The sequence below is a fragment of the Podarcis bocagei genome (assembly GCF_964188305.1).
Source record: "Podarcis bocagei genome assembly, chromosome: 10".
Lineage (NCBI taxonomy): Eukaryota > Metazoa > Chordata > Lepidosauria > Squamata > Lacertidae > Podarcis > Podarcis bocagei.
Window position 1 is genome coordinate 54,027,795 of NC_138135.1, and position 20,509 is coordinate 54,048,303.

General features: G+C 40.9%; 1 protein-coding gene across 3 annotated transcripts in view; it reads right to left on the reverse strand.

Annotated features, from left to right (window-relative positions):
• PDZRN4 (PDZ domain containing ring finger 4) overlaps nt 1-20,509 on the reverse strand; it is a gene marked incomplete at its 5' end in the record, with an annotated part of 219,018 nt that overhangs the window by 33,859 nt on the left and 164,650 nt on the right. For all 3 annotated transcript variants that reach the window (XM_081211507.1, XM_081211509.1, XM_081211508.1), the window contains 2 exons: nt 3,577-3,679; nt 4,956-5,209. In XM_081211507.1, coding sequence (XP_081067633.1) covers nt 3,577-3,679; nt 4,956-5,209 — 357 coding nt within the window. The remainder of the gene's footprint in view (nt 1-3,576; nt 3,680-4,955; nt 5,210-20,509) is intronic.

Sequence of the window (20,509 nt, forward strand, 5' to 3'; positions counted from 1 at the left end):
AAATATCAGGAAGAACTTTCTGACAGGTTCTGAACTTTCTGCATAGCCCCATGCAGTGGCGGAGCTTCTTGCTCTGGCACCGGGGGGCGGAGAGCAGGCAGGGTGGGGCTGGCGCATGTCCCAGGGCATGGCGCACCGCCTGCAGGGGCGTGGTGCACATCCTGGGGGCAGAGCGTGCCACCTGCAGGGGTGTGGCGCCCAGCATGGGCGGGGTGGGCAGCCGTGATGGCACCCTACCGGCATTGCGCTACTGGGGGCGGTGCGCTCCCCCCCACTCCTCTTCCTCTGCCAGTGGCCCCATGCTATATTATGCTACACAGCAGCTACAACTCCTCACTGCACATTTTAAAATAACAGATGAGGAATGGACACCATGGCACACAGAAACTGGCATTGTCAAGAGTCTGTTCCTACAATGGTTATTAGCTACCTTGCCCTTAAAATAATTGAGCTGTGTAAAGCGTGGCAAGCATAACCCCAAAGTGTGTGACAGGGTCTCTGAGCCTTATGCGTGACACCCTGATGCACAAAAAATCCAAAGAAAAAATTGTCAATGGCAAAAATTTCCAAAGTTAAATTCTGACCAGTATTCAGGGGAAAGGTCATGTTAGGAGCAAAAGGTCAAACACATGAGGTTAAATTGATTGAAAGAAGTTCAAGTTCAATCGGGGGTGGGGCGTTCCAATAGTTCATTAAAACTTAGTTTCAGATTTAAGAACTAAGATTCAAACGTGGCCCACTAATAAATTAAAAATGGACTTTAGCACTGCTACAGTAAGTTCTTTCAGCAAAAAATTAGTGTGTGTGGTGTAGAAATGCATAGCTTTTAAGCATGCACGAAACATAGCCACACTTACAAAACTAATAGTAATATTTGCAAAGGGTTGGCTAGAGGCTATCAGAGCTCTGAAGGGAGCTGTTACAGGCTATCAGTTTGGTAATCCTTGTGTTTAAAAAGTCCCTAAATATGGCTTTACAAGATAGACAAATCTGTTTTGGTCTAGTGGGCAAATAAGCCATGTGTTGAAAAGACTCTAAATATGCATTCACAAGATAGACAGATCTGTTACAGTCTATTGGGTCCATCATTGGCTTTTTGAAAGGCCCTAAATACTTACATAGAACATATTCTTGCTAGACCACCAACAAAAAAATGAAGGGGAATTTGGGAGGGGTTGAATAAATCTGGAAATATCTAATTTTGCAGTTAACTCCGCCGTCACGAATACCTTATTTGAATGAGACGATTTGCCTGTTTCGTGTGATAGATTTGAGAGTAGTTTTGGGTTGTTCTGGAAGCCTCCCTCGCACCCTATTATTCTGTTCTAACCTGCACTAAATCTCTAATCAGAAAGTGAAACCTGAGACCACAGGGAGGGCATGTCTGCATGAGGTATGCCCTGTGCCCCAACGAAAGTATATAGTCTTCAGAAAATTCACTGCTTACGAGCCGCGTAGCATCTAATTTCAGTATGCCCCCATCCTCTTGACTGTTTTGCATCACTGCTGATATAGCTCTGATCACTGGAAGTCCACAGGCGAGAATTTAGGTGCAGGGCACTCCACTAAGCCATATGACTCAGACTTTTTCTCGTATTTCCATCTTGCATGTAGACGTTTGATCCAGTTTTACCACTGATCCCAACAGACTTTAGATCAGGCTGATAGTGAATAACACAGTGGTGACTCATAGTGCGGTATGTGTGCAAAGCTGTGTGAATAAAATGTTGCCTCCTTATTATCATAACCGAGATTATTTTTAACACGAAGCCAGGTACAGTGGCTTTGTTCCATCCTATGCCACAGGAATTGCCTTTCCTATCTGGATCTGACAGAATGGAGACTGTTCACTTCTTCGGGAACATATCTTTCTTCTCATTGCAAACTAGACATTATATTAATTTTTATAATGAATGATTTTAGAATGTTGTTTATGTTGTACTTTTGTACTGTTTTATTGTTGTTAGCCACCCTGAGCCCGGCTTCGGCTGGGGAGGGCGGGATATAAATAAAATTTATTATTATTATTATTATTAGACAGCTCCTTTCCTATTTAAATTTCATGTGAAACATACTCTATTTTAGTCAATCAGTGGGTTTGCCTTGGGCTACTGAATCATAGCTGACAGCAAATTAATGACTAGGAGGGTGTGATTAGTAGATATTACCGACTACTGAACACCTACCTGCTCATTTACCACTGTCATAATACTTATACTGGCTATTATTATCGATTAATAATAGTCATGAAGAGGACATGATTCTACAGTGCTAATCTCTTTATATATACACATACAATCAGACTGCATTTTAGTATTTGTAACATTCCCATCACACAAATAATTGTATTACGCATAAGCTTTCACACAACCACTTACTCAGTAAACAAGCTAGTTTATTAACCAGGAATTTAGTAGCTTTTTCTTGATCTTCGCAAGACTAGTTTTCTTTTTTTGGGGGGGGGTGAATTTTCTTACCAATCCCTCAATGATTTATTAGAACAGTGCAAATAAATTTTATCCTAGGTAAGCTTGGTGAGCCAACATTATTTCATTTTCCTTTGTCCTATGGGAAGAATTGCAGACTTCCCTAGCCTTGTCTCAATAACAGGGGGGGGGGGGGTGCCATTAAAGAGCCCAATTTGCCTTTTTGTCAAAGCTTCAACTACTCTGTTTAGTTTCCAAATATCAAGCAAGGTTTCATTACATGTCCTGAAGGCAGACCAAATATAATAAAGACAAACAGGGTTTTTTGTGGCCGTTTTTTAATCACAAGTGCTATTGAATGGAAGCTATCTAATGAAAAAAAAAATCTGTTTGCAACTTAAAACCCATACAAAGCCTGAACATAATATATTCCTAAAAGGGTACACTTGGTCTTTTGCCACTATGCTAAAATAAAGGTAAACATCTAATGGCTGTCAAATAAAGAGAACCTTTAGATTTTGAAATGAAAATCTAACAAAGGACCAACATTTCTAAAAGTGTGCTATTATTTGGGGAAATGATACATCACAGTTTTTCAATAGCCTCTCAACAGATAGAATAAATACACAATAGATAAGATACTCATGGCACCACATACAATTTGTTCTCATTGTACTCCATTCGGGAATCGTAATGTAAAAGAAATAGACAAAGAATCTCTCATTTTACAGCACGGGCCTTGATCTGCAAAGTCCAGGTTCCACGATCCTACAAGATCAAGCTAGGGAAACAGCATAACGTTTCTCCCTTTCCTCCCTTTGAAAATGAGCAATTAGACCTTTCTAATGCACTCATAGGAAAGGACGCAGCATAAAACTAGCACAGCTTAACAATTTGACATGAGAACCATGTGGCGCATTTAATCAGCCTTGTGAACCCACAATCTGATGCCCATCAATGTTCTGCTTTCATTCATACTGTTTCAGACCCAGGGGCATATCTGACTGAGACATTGTACAGGTGTGACGGAGGCCAGAGTGAGCTTTGCTATTTTATTTTAAATTATGTCTTTCGAAGGCATTCGACTGCAGATGTGCAAAAACTATACTGTAAAGGGGATGGGGGTGGGGAGCTGTACCAATGGTCTTACCTCGTACTCAAAGTCCTCGGTTCTATCTACATCTGCAGGCAGACTGGAAAGGTATTCATTACCTTCGTAAAATTCATGTTCAACTGGATGAAGAGAATGGCAGCTATGTGGAACAACATAGAACAAAAAGAGCAGGTTAGGCACTTAAAACCAGATTTTTAAAATTTTTGAAGTCCTCAAAAACCCCCAGCTCTGTAGCTTAAAATAAAATAAAATTGTACAGCATATTATTTAGAAGAGCCTGAGATTTGAAATAGACCCATAAAGATCTTCAGGCTGTCCGAACCTCTTAAAATAGGCTGGACAGAAATAATACAGCAAACTGTAGTGTTGCTTCAAATACAGAGATATTCAAACAGTTTGGGCAAATCTTTGATTGAATGCATTCAAAACGGAATTATTGGAGACACCCAATAAAATTCTGGGCATTCAAGGAGGCAGCTCTGGCTTGAGATAACCATTTCTGTCTTGAAAACAAAGATGCAACAAAACAGAACAGAAATCCCAGAAGTCACTGATACAGCGTGGTACCTGAGAATGGAGAAAGCCAACAGCCTTGTCCGAGATTTGCCTGAACACACAAGGGGTTAAACGCAGTAAAAGCACATGGGTGCACAGGTAAGATTCACCCTGGTGTCCCCAGGCATGAGGCTCCCTCTCAGACCTTTGCACCTTGATGACACAGGGTTCTTGATCAAGCAGACTTCCAACCACCTCTAGTCCATTTCAAAGCTTTGCAATAAACTACACACACATTTGGCTGCTCAAGCTTTGGCCAAACACTTGAACAGGACTAAAGCCAGCATTGTAATGGAAGTTTTATTTTTCTCAGTAGAAGAGTTCCAAACTCATGCAGAACCTAGAAACACACAGGTCTGCATAAGAAGAGTCCTACTAGATCAGTTCAAAGGCTCACCAGTTCTAGCAACCTGTTCTCCACGCTGGCTAAGAAGATGCTTTGGTGCATGAGACAAGAGCCTCTTCTGTGTCCTAATGCAACTGTATTCAGCCCCACACTACACCTGAAAAACCTATCCTCCATAAATTTGTCTGATCCACAATGGATTATGGGTTTCCAAGTCATTACAGGGCACTTTTCTTAAGATTTTATTTATTTGAATAATTCCAATACTGCTTTATTTTTTTAAATAAATAAAGTGGTTTACAACCTGAATTAAAGCATCGCATTACAAAAAGCCAAAATAAAACATTGCAGTTGAAGACGGGGGCTGCAGCCCCCTGTCCATGGATCTCCTAGTTTACTGAAATCAATGAACTTCAGAACAGCCAGTTTCTGCCTAGGAGTTCCAGTCTTGTTTTTGTAGTGATCATTTGTTGCATTGGTTCCTGGGGCCGCAGAAACAAATCCTACATCATACCTGTCAGAAAGCAGGAAGGGGCAGATATCCGGTACCGGAGGTGTGGTTGGTCTTAGCTTGGCCAGAGCCATGATGTGCTCAAACGTAATATCTGTCTGTGTGCAAGCATCCATGAGCCGAACATCCTGTGAGCTCCCAGGTGTTTTGATGAGAGGTGCTCTCCGAAGGACCTGGACTACAATGGGCTCTTTTGCATTCCGAAAAGCCTCCACTGCCTCTTCATGGGTGGCTTTGGAAAGATCCTTGCCATTGACCTAAGACAAAACAAATGTCACCCAGCTTAGCATTAAAGAAAGGATATCAGAAGCAGAACGTTGTGATTTATCTAATCTTTTATCAACGTTTATATAATCCTTAACCATAACTCTTCTGTGACGCCAAAGCAAGACGGAAGACAAGTGTTAGATAGCAAACAAAACCCTGTTACGGCTTTTCTATAATATATAGAGCGACTCCCAAATATTATCCTCCTGGAAATAGAAAGAAGCAGAGAAAATAAAAAGTACATGTTTGTTGCATCCTTTAAAAAATACATCTAGGGAAAAGAATGTAAGAGAAATGGATGATCCACTCTGCCTTGTAATAGTGATTTACAGTTAAAGGGTGGAAATGAGCATTGCATGAGTTGACATCAGCTCAGGCAACAGGATGTCATCTTCCTGTCTACCTCCTTGCAGCACCCATGCCCCCAATTCTGCTCTAGAGGGTCCCCTCCAGGGGCTGCAGGGAGAATATAGGAAATGTACATACAGTGTTAGATACTATCCAAGATAACAGATATACACACATACTTGGCTTTACAAGAAGCAAGCTGCAGCAGCAACAGCAGCAGCCAGATTATTAGTGGCAAAAAATTGGAAAAGAGGAAAAACACCACAAATATCAGAACGGAGAGCTAAAATCTGTGAATTTGCCGAGATGGCAAAATTAACAGCAACAATTAGGGGCTGCTCAAATCAAAAACTTAACAAAGAGTGTAAGTGCGTAAAGGAATATACAGTGGTACTTCGGGTTACAGATGCTTCAGATTACAGATGCTTCAGGTTACAGACTCCACTAACTCAGAAATAGTACCTCGGGTTAAGAACTTTGCTTCAGGATGAGAACAGAAATCGCGCAGCGGCGGCAGCGGGAGGCCCCATTAACATAACTGAAGTGGTGCTTCAGGTTAAGAACTGTTTCAGGTTAAGAACGGACCTCCAGAACGAATTAAATTCTTAACCTGAGGTACCACTGTATAGAAAGATTAAGTTTTAGAGCTTAAATTTAATATGCAAACCATGCAAGTAGACAAGACGCTGCTATAATATATATGGAATAATAAATATAAATTTTGGTTAACACAACGAGGAATAATATTGTGTAAAGAAGATCATACATGAGTGAAGGGAAGTAATAGGTATGGGGGGAGGGTGGTATTGGGGTGCATCTGGAAAACTGTTAAGGATATATATGTGACTTAAGAGGTTAAAATGATGGAGTCTAAAGAAGGAGAATGAAGAGCAAAACAAGGGATTTTGTGAAGAATGTGAAGAATTTGGTACTGCTGAAAACATACGAGATATGCTCTTGACTGTATTTGGGTTATTATCATTGTAAAACCTTCTGATGTTAATGGTGTTAAGACTGTATAAAATTGTCTTCAAATAATAATAAAAGAAGAAGCAAGCTAAGAAATAACACTCTTAGTGGACAATGTAATGTAGCATTGTTACATTAATGTTTAACCGAGGCAAAATAAATAAATAAATTTAGTAATCCCCTTTTATGAATGTAAACCAAAACCAAAAGAGCACAGCAGCAGAATGTAGAACCAACTACTAGGTTGAAAAAGCTGCTGCAAGGAAGAAATCTAACCTGCTAATGACTACACAAGAAGTATTTCACTTCACAATTAAATTTGTTCTCCCTCAACATTTCTTTTTTACCTCAAAGTTGGGGGGGGGGAATCCCATGACCTTTAGAATGCTTCCATCCTCATATGATTTCCTTTGAGGATGTAAACCACTGAGGACACAACCCTCTTCTTTTAATCATCATTTGAAGTTCATCAACACTGTTAGTTATTCTGACTAAAGGTCACCCATTTTAGAAATCCTGCCAATTTTGGTAAAAAAGAAAAGAAAAGATATACGCAGTATATAATGGCAGTTAACATCTCCTCAGTAAATATTTTAAAAAAAATATATTATATTATTATTATTGCTATGCATGTGGAGTTTGCGATACACTTCTTTGCTCCTAGTATGAAAAATGTGTTTTTCACCTAGTAGCAAATCTCACCACAATTCCCATTAAGAGTTACCTTTGGGGAAAGGAAAGGCATCTGCACATGCCTCAGACCCCCTATGTCTCTTACACTGACTTTCTCATGCTTTAGGTGTGTGCTCTACTGTACACAAAAACATTCACTGGAAAAGAAAAGTGCCAATCTGCCTGGTTTCTGTGCTCAAAGCAGGTGGGCAGACTGCACAGCCCACTATGGCGCCTCTCATTTGCACAGACCAGTAGAAATATTGAATTGCCTGGAGCATGTGCTGTGGACATCAGATGTGCTGATGTAACACTGGTCTAAGGCATCTAGCATTTTCAAGGGATTCCTATATCAGGGACCCTGAGGCGCCAGTTGCCTATATTATAGGACAGGTAGACAGGGGTACAGCAAAACGAGAAAGGACTTTTAAGGTAAGCAGCCTGGCAAATGGATAAAACCTCTTAGTGGTAGTTGCAAAATGCAGAATCCTGCAGTTAGTTACTTGCTGCAGATGACTGCCCTCATCCAGTGAAACCAATGCTCATCTCTAGTCATATAAGGGTCTAGGTTGTCTAGCTTAAAAATCAATGTGTTGGCTCTCCAACTTATGAATTCATAGCACCGGCAACACAACTGGTGTATCCAGTGCTCCTTTTTTTCAGCCAGAGTGCGCCAGAGTGCAGCTCTGGCACCTCTCAGGTGTGTGACATTGCAAGGCTGGTGCTCCACCCCATCCGCTTCTTGCCTTTATGTACTTCTGAGAAGCCAAAAATGAATATTTCAAGTCAAAATGGAAGCTGGCCAGCATGTGAAAGTCTCTTCTTCTTCTTGTTCTTTAGATCTATGACTCCACCTAGCTCCTAGCTGCTCCTAGCTGCGATTGGTCAAGCTATGGTGCGGGGCCAATTCATATTTCCTTTTCTTCAATTTGTCTCCTGTGTAGCGGTAGCAGGCTTTAAGCTTTCCAGCTAGACCTCTACCACTACACTCACACACATTTGCACGAGGGCCATTCCAAGCTGCCTTAGCCATCTGCCTAAATCTAAAAGAACGAGGGAGGTGGGGACACATTTATTTGACCTGCACCAGAACCAAAGACGACTGCCAAACCAGCTATAGAGACAGCTTGTTGTAGTTTTTAGAACCTCCACCAGAGGTGAACACGGCTGTTGTCAAACCAGCATCTGTTCAGGGCTGCCCCGAGTTGCCCGGCAACTTACCGTAACAACTTCATGGTGGGTTCTGGCAACTATTTTTCTTGAAAAAAAGCACTGGGTGTATAACTCAAAAGATTTGCAGAGAGGCCTTTAATGCTGCCTGCAGGCCTGCCCTTTGCACTCTCATTTTGTCCCAAGACTGGGCTGCTCTTTCTCCCATTTAGCGCTTCTTCCACCACCTTTCCATCTACATGGATAAACAGCACTGGGAGCATGATGAAAACATTGCCTATGATTACCTTTCTGAGCTAGGGATTCATCATTTCTCCAAGACTGCTTCTCAGAGAATAAAGAACTGCCCTTGAAGAATTCACACATTCAGAAATGGAGTTTGAACATTTTAAGTAAAAATAATTTAGGTGCCAACAGATACTAAAAAGTAAGACAGTCCCTTACAATCTAATAGACATGATATGAAATGAAAAAAGGAGTGGAAAAGGAAGAGGAAAGCAAGCACCTATTCATTCTCTGGCCAATGGATGGGGCTAGGTTGGTCTCTCTCTTGCTAAGATTTACTGCAGACTATTTATAATTTTCGGGTATGTTTTGGGGAAAAGAGCATCTTGTTTCTAGAATGTTTTCACATTCCTGCCCACCAATAGAATCCAGGAGGCAGATGATACATATGTTGTTAAAGATTTAAGTCAGGTCAATGCCAGGGCAGGTGGCTGCTTAGAAAGCGCATGTACGTCACCTTGAATTCCATAGGTAGAATGCAGGATATAACTGTAATCAATTAATAAAGAGCATAAAAATATTGGCTTCTGCGGTTGGTCTCTTTGGTCTCAACAAAAGAGGTTGGGATACATTTGTTGGAGCAGATGGGCTAATTAATCCATAAGCAACTTGTGAATGTTAAGTAAAGAGCATATCTCCCCACATAGAAACCATATTACTGCCTTGTTTAATAAAGCTTCTGTTTAATGAACACTCTTCGCCTTTTGGATAAACTGTGAAATCTGGGCCACTTGTCAAAAACTTCCCCAGAGTGGCTGGTGGCCGCTGCTTGGAAAGGAGCCATCCCCCTTTGATTATCTCTCTAAACCCAGCCACGTGCATAAATTTATCAATATCAGAAAACAGGAAAACAGGGGGTTCTTTTTGTCTTTGATGCACACACATGCACATGCTAGCTCTAGCAACCAACTGGCCCTGGCCCACTGCCATTCCCAAAGGCAGTCAAACCATATCTTTGGCAAGCACACAAGCACATTTGTGAAATGAAGCACAGGGAAAGAAGAGGAGTTATAAATAGATGATATAAAGGGCAGGAAGTAAAATGACTATCCAGTGCTATCCTAATGATAAATTGTGGTTCCAATGTCAAACCCATAACAACCTCAACAAATTTGTGTTGGTTTCTGTCTTGTTTTTAGACTGCAAGAGGCCCACTCTTCTTGTTGTTTTGCTGTGTTGAGTTTGGCTCAGTGTTGCCAAAAGCAAACTGCCTCTTTAAGAAAAGTGCTTCCTCGTTTGCTGTTGCATATTACAGGTACTGGCATCCTGATTTATTAGTGCAAGGCCATGGTAGTTATAAAAATAAAACACAAACTACAATAAATATGAAAGCAGCCGCAACAGAAGCAAGTAAGAGAACAAATACAGCTTCAGGATTTATTTATTTTTTAAAAACACCCTAAAAGATGACATTAGGGATGCGGGTGGTGCTGTGAGTTAAACCACAGAGCCTAGGGCTTGCCGATCAGAAGGTCGGCAGTTCGAATCCCCGCGATGGGGTGAGCTCCCGTTGCTCGGTCCCTGCTCCTGCCAACCTAGCAGTTCGAAAGCACATCAAAGTGCAAATAGATAAATAGGTACCGCTCCGCTGGGAAGGTAAACGGTGTTTCCGTGCACTGCTCTGGTTCGTCGGAAGCAGCTTAGTCATGCTGGCCACATGACCCAGAAGCTGTATGCTAGCTTCCTCAGCCAATAAAGCAAGATGAGCGCTGCAACCCCAGAGTCATCCGCGACTGGACCTAATGGTCAGGGGTCCCTTTACCCTTTACCTAAAAGATGACATTAAGAAACCTGGGCAAACAAACAAAAACTTGCTGCCCCAAAGCCAACAAATCAGAGTTAGCCAAACCTCACTGGCAAAATTCCACGGCAGGGACACGTGTTAGTGTACACTCCACTGTGAGATTCTATCTAGCCAGTACTACATATGCTGACACACAACAAGCAACTACCTTATCCTTGGAGCAAATCAGTTTGACTTGAAGATTGTCTTAAACCTGAAGAGTTGTGGCTATAGCTCAGTGATGTAGCCATAAGGTCCTTGTTTCAATGGCTTGCTGGTCAGCAGAGACAATAGTTATCTAGAAAAACCAATGGGAGATCCTCACGTTTCCTAGGCCTCCAGTTCCATCCATAAGAGTTAAGAAGAGAGCAATTATAATAAAAAAAGGGAATCTGCTGGATATTGTCAACACTAACAAGAATATGTATATGACCAAGCATCATGGTGCTTCCAGTTGTATCAACAACTAAAGTGTTGCCTGAGAGAAAGCTTTCGTTACCTGTCAAATTTACCTGCACAAAGGGAACAGTAGACCCTCCAAGCGTATCTATTTTCCAGGGACAGTCCTGGATTTACAGATTGGATCCCAGAAGGTCCTGCTTTTCCTTAGGAGATGTTGGAGGGTATGGAGAAATGCAACACACAAACCAAGGAGATAAGTAACTTTTATATATGTTGGAAGCTGCCCAGAGTGACTGAAGCAACCCAGTCAGATCAGCGGGGTATTATTATTATTATTATTATTATTATTATTATTATTATTATTATTGAATAGGATGTCCCTATTTTCATTGGAGAAAAGTTGGAAGGTATGGAACAGCATGATATTCAGGAGTGCCTATCCAGACTGGAGAAAACATGTAAAGTTTGCAAATCACCCGGCTCTATCACTCTTCCTATTTATAGACATACATCTTTCTGTAGGGATTCCCCATTTTTCCAAGTTCACTAGCTTATCACACCAGATGTCCTATCAAAACAGCCACTGTTCAAAAATTCTGGTTGTATCAGACTGTATTGGGAGCACTGCCATGCTGTCACCAAACAAAATGGGGTGTCAGGAAACTGGAATAAATGTAGAATCTGCATATATCACATCCGGATGATAATCCACATTTCTAGGCTTTCCCAGATGGTGGTTTAATGAGCCCAGAGTGTATTTAATATGCAAATTGCATGTTATATTGACCAACTGATTTTTAATTACTGTAATTCTGCCTTATGGTGATATGAATTCAGCTAGCTCTAATACACATAAAATATACGGATTTATCATTTAGCATAATTAGAATTTCTCAGTCAATTATTACAAACTTAAAAATGCTTTATTTTGCTTGGCAATTTACTGGCCCACATATTACGTAGCCATTGTGAAATATATTGTATATGGTGGTGTTTTCATAGGTAAGGGGCAAGATGGTTGAATTTAGACGACTATTTCCATGTAAGTTTCCACTTTCCTTGCTTTACACTAAACATCATATTTCAGTTTCATTCATAAGAAAAGCAATGATTTCCTTAGTGAATAACCATACTGCTAGCTGCTTTAAATGCTACATTAGATCAAATTAGACATGTTCAACTTACCTATAATAAATGCCATCTTGTGTGTTATTTATAGGCCCCAACACTTCCTCAGAAACATCTTTCTTTAAAAAAATGGAGGAGGGAAAGAGAAGGGGGGGGGACCCACAAGCTGTACGGCAAGGACTATATGAGCCATATGAATGGGCAACTTATCACTGTCATCACAATTCATCCTGTACCAGTGCTTGAAACTCCAGGTCTTCTCTGAGCTGAGCAGTTTAAAAAGATAGATGGTTGCCTTCTGGCTAATTGTGGGAGTTCTTTCATTACTATAAAAAGTCTTTTTATATCTCAAGTGACTTTATAAGCAGTGAATAATGAGACTTAAAAGTCTTTCAAAAAAGGAGTCCGCTGATCAAATGCTAGAGTAACTTATGGGCATGGTGACCTTTTTACTCATTGAGTTACTTCAAACTGCTGCTGTTGGCACATTATTAAAATTATCCATTTATGGAGTGCAGTAAGGCATGAGGCAGCTCCCCCCCCCAATTCTTTCTTGAGAGTTATATCCACTTCAGGAATCAGCTCAAAAGAAAACCTGATGTAGCTACCTACAGCCACGCATCACCCATTTTGCTGACATGAAACAACACAGAAAAAACTCAGACATCTCCTAACAGCTGGGCAAGATCACTTGGCACCAAGACTAGCTTAGTCTGCCAGCTCTGGCAGTCTAATCCTAAGAGGTAGCGCTTTACTAGCTGTGGGCATATCCACGCCTAGTGATACTCTGTCATGTTCAGCAAGGCTCCTGGAGCAGTAGATACATCTGTCACTGCTGTCACTGTTCCCCCTGGCCGTGTCAGGACCAGGAAAGTGCCAGGAAAATCTATTCCAACACACAAAGCAACACAAAAAAATATCTACAAGGGACTCTAATGCAACTCTGCTATAGCCTCATAGCTAAGAGCCCAAGTGTTATCGAGTCTACATGTGTCCCCGATCACATTGACATGTGTGTAAACATGTTATTGCCAGAGAGACATGATATTTTGAAATCTTGGGCATGGCACAGAGAAGTTTCACTGTGCTTTAACTCCTAGATGAGATTAGCAAAATTCCCATCTGGGTACAGAAGAAATTCATTTATTATTAAACACACTGCCAAGAAGGGACAGGAGAATAAAAATAGCTGTGGAGCTTGAATCACTAGAATGGTTGAAGGAAATAAAATCGTTACAGGAATCAACACACAGGGACAGATTTCCTCAATCCCATGTTGAATGAATTGACAGTTTATACTTTGCTGGTTTCTATGATAGAGATTCACAGAGGCGGCACATATTCCTGATGTCAAATAAGAAATGGGGAGGGGTAATAGGGGTCTAATAGGCTGCCATGTCTCAAAGCGACAGGCTAATGCAAATGGCAGGGGTTTGGGCTATGTGGGCGGGGGGGGGGGGGAAGAAAGCAAGAGCTTGGAAACGAAACAGTCAATGAGAGACAGAAGAGCTGAAATGCTTCTAATTTCCTATTCCCAGGAGAGCAGAGAATTTCTGAAGTTTCACAATGACCTGAGATTCTGGGGTCACAAGCTGCATAATGAGGCTCCATAAGTAGCCAGGCACGAGTCTCTGAATGCAAGCTGCAGTCTACCTTTCAATATTTGTATTCTGTTCTTCATCCAGGGAATCCCGTCTGGAGAGGAACTGGGTTCAGTTCCCTTGAAATATAGTTCAACTCTGCAAACTTTGTTCAAAGGTAGACAAATTCCCTTAAGGGGGAACATATGGCTTCGTGCCTCTGAATGGTATCTGACTGGCCGATAGAAAACAACAGACATGGAGGAGAGGCAAGGCAATGAGGTAGACAAAGTGAGGAAGGGGACCAGCTATAGTTGGAACAATCTACCCTAGGAAATATTATTAAAAATAACTTCATTTATCAATCACTTCCCGTGAGGCATCCGAAAGCAATTTACAATACAGCAATATATACATTTCAAGTACTAAATTCTGTACTATTATTCCTGATGTATAAAAATTGGTTTAGATTCCATGATCATAGAGCAAAGTGGTCCCTTAGGAAAGAAAGGTTACAGCCAATAAGTTCTACTCTGAGAAGGCCTATTGAAATGATGCCTATTCGTTTCAAGGGATCTACCCTGTATATGACTAACTTTGGATACAATGAAGTTGAGACAGAGGCTAAAGGTGGGAGAAGATTTCATAACAAATTATTGGTATGCTAAACAACCAGAGGTTGGGTGCCACCAGGTGGACAGGTGGTCTTTGGGAGTAACCATGAGGGTTGTGAGCCAATCCAGATAGGTATCCTAAGTATGCTTGGTCTTGACTGCAGACCTGTTCCCACCAGAACAAATTACTTCTCAAAACTGAAGAACCATACTCCCGTTGGCAGTGGGCGCTTGGACACATCCAGAGTTCTTGCTCTATAAAGGCAATAATAATTATAATAATAATTTATTATTTTCCCAGCCACTCTGGGCGGCTCCCAACTGAATATTAAAAACACAATACAGCATTGGTTTGTCTCCTATTAATGAGAAGAGCTGATGTACCCCAAGCTTTGCTTCTTCTGTCATGCTTAAATAAAGAGTTCATGCTCTGCACTGTCACCTGCAGAATGAAGTTAAAGAAAACAAGGAATTAAGGGGGATGATTAGAATGCCAGTCAGACTGAGCCTTGGGGTGACATGAAATGTGAGTTAGAAATTACCTAGTTGAAATTTCAGCTGGGATATGAACACCTTTTATTTCAAGAGGAATAGCTGAACTAAGAGCAAAAATGACAAATGATCTTGTAGCAAGTTAAGAATTAATATATTATATGATAAGTTTTCATAGTATAAACTGCATCTTACTGTATCTTTAATATGGGCATACAAATAATGGCCAGACTAACAGGATTGTCATAAATTATATTGAGATATAAAATGCATGTGAAGTGCTTTGAGGACTTAGAAAAAGTATGATATAAATATAAGTCATATTCTAATGGTCCATGGCTGATTTTTTTTTTTTTAAATGCAGATCCAATTCACAATTCACTGGCATGTGAAACATGTGGGTTGATGCTGAAACCAACCCAACATCAATCCATAGTTCACCAGAATGCTGGACAGACCAGTAGCATAGTAAATGCAGCTTGAATTACTTTGAAATCACACAACCATTTTACCAAATGCTGAACTCTGAAAGTATCTGTATAACCCATGCTTCCTATATGCTGATCTGATCATGTGTCTAAGTTTGTTCTGGGTATAAGCTTTCGTGGAAGAAGTGTGCATGCACACAAAAGCTTATACCCAGAACAAACTTAGTTTGGCCGCTAAGGTGCTACTGGACAATTTATTCATTTATTTATTTTTTACTGCGTCAGACCAACACGGCTATGTACCTGGATCTTCTTGAAAGCAATTCAGCAAAACATATGCCGAAGTACTACGGTGATTTGCTCACAGTAGACTTTATGCCATTTGGCCATGTTTTCCCAATAAGTATAAATTATTGGGGAGCGATAATCATTTGCCCATGTCAATGCTAGACTATGGCTGCCAAGTTTGGGGCCTGCTGGCAAGTCATACCAGGTAAAATGCAGAAGTAGGGGATGCCAGAGACTGGCTGGCTGGAGGATAAGAAGAGGGACTGGAAGGAGGAGACTGTAGAAAGAAGAATCAAATGTCAATATAAGGCTTTGAGGATGAATCTGAGTGTGAATCTGAGTGCTGCATAACTCTCTCCTATTGTGTATGTTGGATTTGAATTTTCAGAACTCTGGAACACTGCATATAAGTTTTATTATACATACATATTGGACACTTTTTAAATAAAATTTTCATTTTTAAAATTTCATCCAAGTTGCTTTGAGGGTAAAACACACACAAACTCACCCCCACCCCCCAGCTCCACTTCCCTTGCGTATCATGTACTGATTGTGAAGAATAGTTGTGGGAAACATGCTTCCACCAATAAGATGCATCTTCCCTGAACAATCAGCTGCTCAGTGGACAATGTAATTTTGAATTCGCAGCACAGAGAAGGGCAATCGAAAAACAGAGGCTCCTAGAAGAAGAGAAATGTCTCGTGCAGGTTTGAAATGGCACTGCAAAATCTAAGCAAATACTCTGCACCTGAGGAGAAGGAGAAGTCTATAAATCATTCTCGACAATCAATTCTGCTATTTGATTTTGCCCTGACACTTGTTGGGCTTAGTCACTGACATGGAACTGCTGTAAAAAGGCCAGGCCACCAGGGAAATCTGGCAACCTCAACATCTGAAAGTGTACTAGATGACCTCCTGCCTTCATCCCTCTTAGTACTATTTTTCATCCTTAGCATAATAATATGCTGTCTTCCCGGCAGGATCTTCTCTTTTCATCATTGTTGCAAGAGCGGAAAATGCAAGGTGGAAACAACAGCTAGAAATCTGGTTCGTACATCTGGGTTGTATTATAATAAAATGGTAGAGAGGGGTCATTGCTCCTTGGGTGAAGCACCATGCTTTATATAAGAAGGTCCCAGGTTCATTTTCCAGCATCTACAGGTAGAAGGGCACTTCCTGGAGTGCCACTGCTGGTTATATTAGGCACTCTCAGGCTAGATGGATCAATAAACAGTCTACAGAAAGCAGCTTTATTTGTACACAGTACACACTGTCCCAAGTGTGTCTTTTGTTATTGCAAAAAACCCTAGAATTGAGAGCGTAGTTAGGTAGAGATAGTGAGCTAATAACAAAACTTTCCCCCCCAGATCAAACACACACAATGCAAATACATTAACCAGCAGGGGCTCCTGTCTCATTACAATAGCCTGTAACTTCCTGCTGGTTAATGTATTGTATTGCAAGTGTTTGAAGTGAAATTGAGGTGTTAGTCCTCTAAGTGCCTAGAAAAAGTCTGAAAAACCATAAGAATATGAATATTTACTTCTAAAGACTCCCACGGATACGTTTCTATGAGAAATGTCTCAAGTCTATTTTCGAGCAGAACATGAATCAATGCCTTTTATTCTGGTTTAAAAGAATTTACTTCAAACACATAGTTAATTTTCATTGTAGCTGATATAGCTTTACAAGTTAGTTTCCTTATTATATGGTTACTGAAGAAGATTCCTAAATAATTTTCAGACATACTGCACTCATCAAAAATGACAACATGCTATGTCAAAGTACCACTTGACTATGCGTGTGTGAGCTTCAAGGGGGGAAAAAAAGCCTTTGGTTTGTTTATTAATGATTCAAATGTGAAGAGTCTTTGTAGACTCTGCAGAGCTACTGCTTTCAAAATGTCTTACAAAAAATAAACGGTAATTTAAATTTCATCAGTTCATGCTTCCTAGCAGGTTCCTGCTTATAGACTTTCTCAGGGCCCAATGACATGGGGTTTGGTATCTATGTTCCAAAATATATTTAGTACTGTAGAACAGGAGCAGCCAATTGATGATCAAGGGGGCTGCAACCAGAGTCACTTTGATTTTTCCTAAGTGCTCTCCCATAACTGCTAGATACTCTCATTTTCCAGCAAAGTACTTGCAAAGTAAGAAGCAATGCTGCACAACACAATCACAAAAAAGCATCAAAATGGGAGGCACATGCTGAGAAAGTTCATGTGCTTCTTTCTCTTATCAACATAATTCCTCTTTGTCTGACAGAGAGCCTCTCATATCATAAGCCAATGGACCCCTGCAAGGTTGAAAGCTGCATTATGTCCCCCTTGTGCATAGCTTTTAACCAAGCCAGTGTTGTGGCTGGAAGAATAATACAGTCATACCTTGGTTCTCAAACGGAATCTATTCCGGAGGTCCATTTGACTTCTGAAAATGTTCAAAAACCAAGGCACGGCTTCTGATTGGCTGCAGGAGCTTCCTGCACTCAACTGGAAGCCGTGGAAGCCTCAACGGACGTTCAGCTTCCCAAATAAGTTCGTAAACTGGAACACTCACTTCCAGGTTTGCGGCATTCGGGAGCCAAAACGTTTGAGTCGCAAGGCATTCGAAAACCAAGGTACGACTGTACATAAGCCAAGTATGCACTGGTTTTGATCTACCGTTGCCTGTCTTTTTGGCAAATGGCAGGTTGCTCCAGAGACAGAGAAGCCTCTGGGGTGATCTCCCACTTCCCAATAGGAAGGGTGCCTAGCCTGTGAGATAAGAAACAATGCAACTCTCATCTAAACAGCTTCACTTTTTCAAATTGTGAACTTTGGGGAGATGGATAGGCCAGGGAGAATCTGTTCCTCCAGGTGTCTTATCCCTGCTCTAAAAGCAAGTCAGCACCTGTTCTATGCATCACATGGATGGTCAAGACCAGAGCTGTAAAAACAAGGTTCAGTCCTGTTCTTTACACATGTAACTTATGTCACCTTTAAATAAAACCTTACAGTATTTTAATTTCATTTCATTTATTGCTTACATTCAGCTTCTTCTTCCCAAGGGAAGTATCATCAACTAAACCAGTTAATTAATTCAATAAAGTCCCCCCAGACTTAATGTGCCCACTTGATGTCTCTATACTTGGCCTTCTTCGCGCAGTGCTTCTCAGTGGTGTGTTTTCTGCAAGACAGCCGAGACAGGCCAGCCAGGTATCCACTTATTCACTGGAAGTTGGTTAAAAGCTGGATCTTAATGTTCAATGTGGGAAGGATTCTCTAGCCTGTAGCTATTTTCCTGTTACTGTACCTGAGTTCTCCACTCACCCCCAACACTTCTTTGAAGAAATAGAAGACATTATCCTTTGAACAATTTATTTCAACAATTTATGTATTGCTTAACACCAAAGTTTCTAAAGTTTCAGTGTAGAATAATGTTACAAAAGATATATACTGGATAAATTATGTTAAAAATAGCAATGAAATTAGAAAAGTTAACTTTAAATGCATGCTGATTTTTTAAAAAAATGTCTTCACCAAGCGCCTGAAGTTTACCAAGAGAGGGGGCCTGCCTGACCCCTGCCAGGAGGGAGTTCCAAAGAATTGGGCCCACACTGTTTAATGCACGCTTCCTGGTGGATGTAAGATATGCATCTGAGCCATATGGGGCCACTAACAGCAACTGCACTGAAGATCTCAATGCCTGGGCAGGGAAATAAGGCATCAAGTGGTCCTTAAGGTATCCTACAATAACCTTGCACCTGGCCCTGGTAGCATATGGTAAGCCACTGCAAGCTCTGGAGCACCTGGTTTATGTGTTGGTGGTAGTCTGTCTTCACCAACTGTCTAGCTGCAGCATTTTGTACCAGCTGGAGCTTCTGAACCTGCCCAAGGAGAGTCCCATATGGTATCAATGAGAATGGTTGCATGGTATGCTTTCAGCAGGTAAGGCAAGGCCTTCACCTACCTGGTGCCCTCCAGATATTCCGGGCTACAACTGCCACCATTCCTGACCCTTGGCAATGGTACCCGGGGTATTGATGGGACTTGTGGTACAAAACACCTGGAAAGCACCAGGGGGTGAGGAAGGGTGGTCTAAAGGTTTGCTTATGGGTACACTTAATATATACAGGTGGGGAGTTTTGTGTTTTTTTAAAAAAAGCAATTTATATTGAAGAGCACATATAACCTTTTTAAAAATACCTTGTAGGAACTATAGCAATGCTATAAACTTAGGACAAAGGGCCACCTCATTTTTGAAATAAAGATGTTTGTGGCTCCAGCATGTACTTTTAAAAGTAGTTACATTTTGTTTATAAGATTAGATATTTGGTGTGTTGAACCATTGAACTGGTTTCAAATACAGGTGGTCCTGAGCAGGGGTCAGCAAACTTTTTCAGCAGGGGGCCAGTCCACTGTCCCTCAGATCTTGTGGGGGGCTGGATTATATTTTGGGGGGGAAATAAAAAATGAACGAATTCCTATGCCCCACAAATATCCCAGAGATGCATTTTAAATAAAATCACACATTCTACTCATGTGAAAACACCAGGCAGGCCCCACAAATATCCCAGAGGTGCATTTTAAATAAAAGGGCACATTCTACTAATGTAAAAACACGCTGATTCCAGAAAGGGAGCAGGGTTCTGGGGAAAATTACTTTGGCAATCCCACCCGCAATTGAACCTAATATGTTTTGCCTATACACAATTTTAGTTTAGGCAGGATCCCTAGAACGTAACCCTTACACAAGTTTCAGGCTTACTGTAATTATATGTGGTCAGAAACATGCTGTGTGCAAATGGCATTAGAGAAAGGGATGGTCTTATCCCAGCATAACTAATGCTACTTCTGATTAGGTTGTTTTTCAGAGAGAGAAAAAAAGTGGGCCTTAATCCAGGTGGAGGACTGGGCCAAATGGAACAAAACATTTTAAATGCAAGTTTCCCACTTCACATGGTTTTTGGAATACAGCCTTACTGTAGATTTAAAGAAAATGCAGGCCAAGTTTGCAATTATTGCTTTAGGAGCTTCAAAGAGGATATGTGATCAAGCTCTTCCCGCAGTTGAACATTTTAGATGGTAGGTAGCCTGTTTCTGATTAAATATACACACACAAGTATACAAACACTGATTGAATATTTTCTT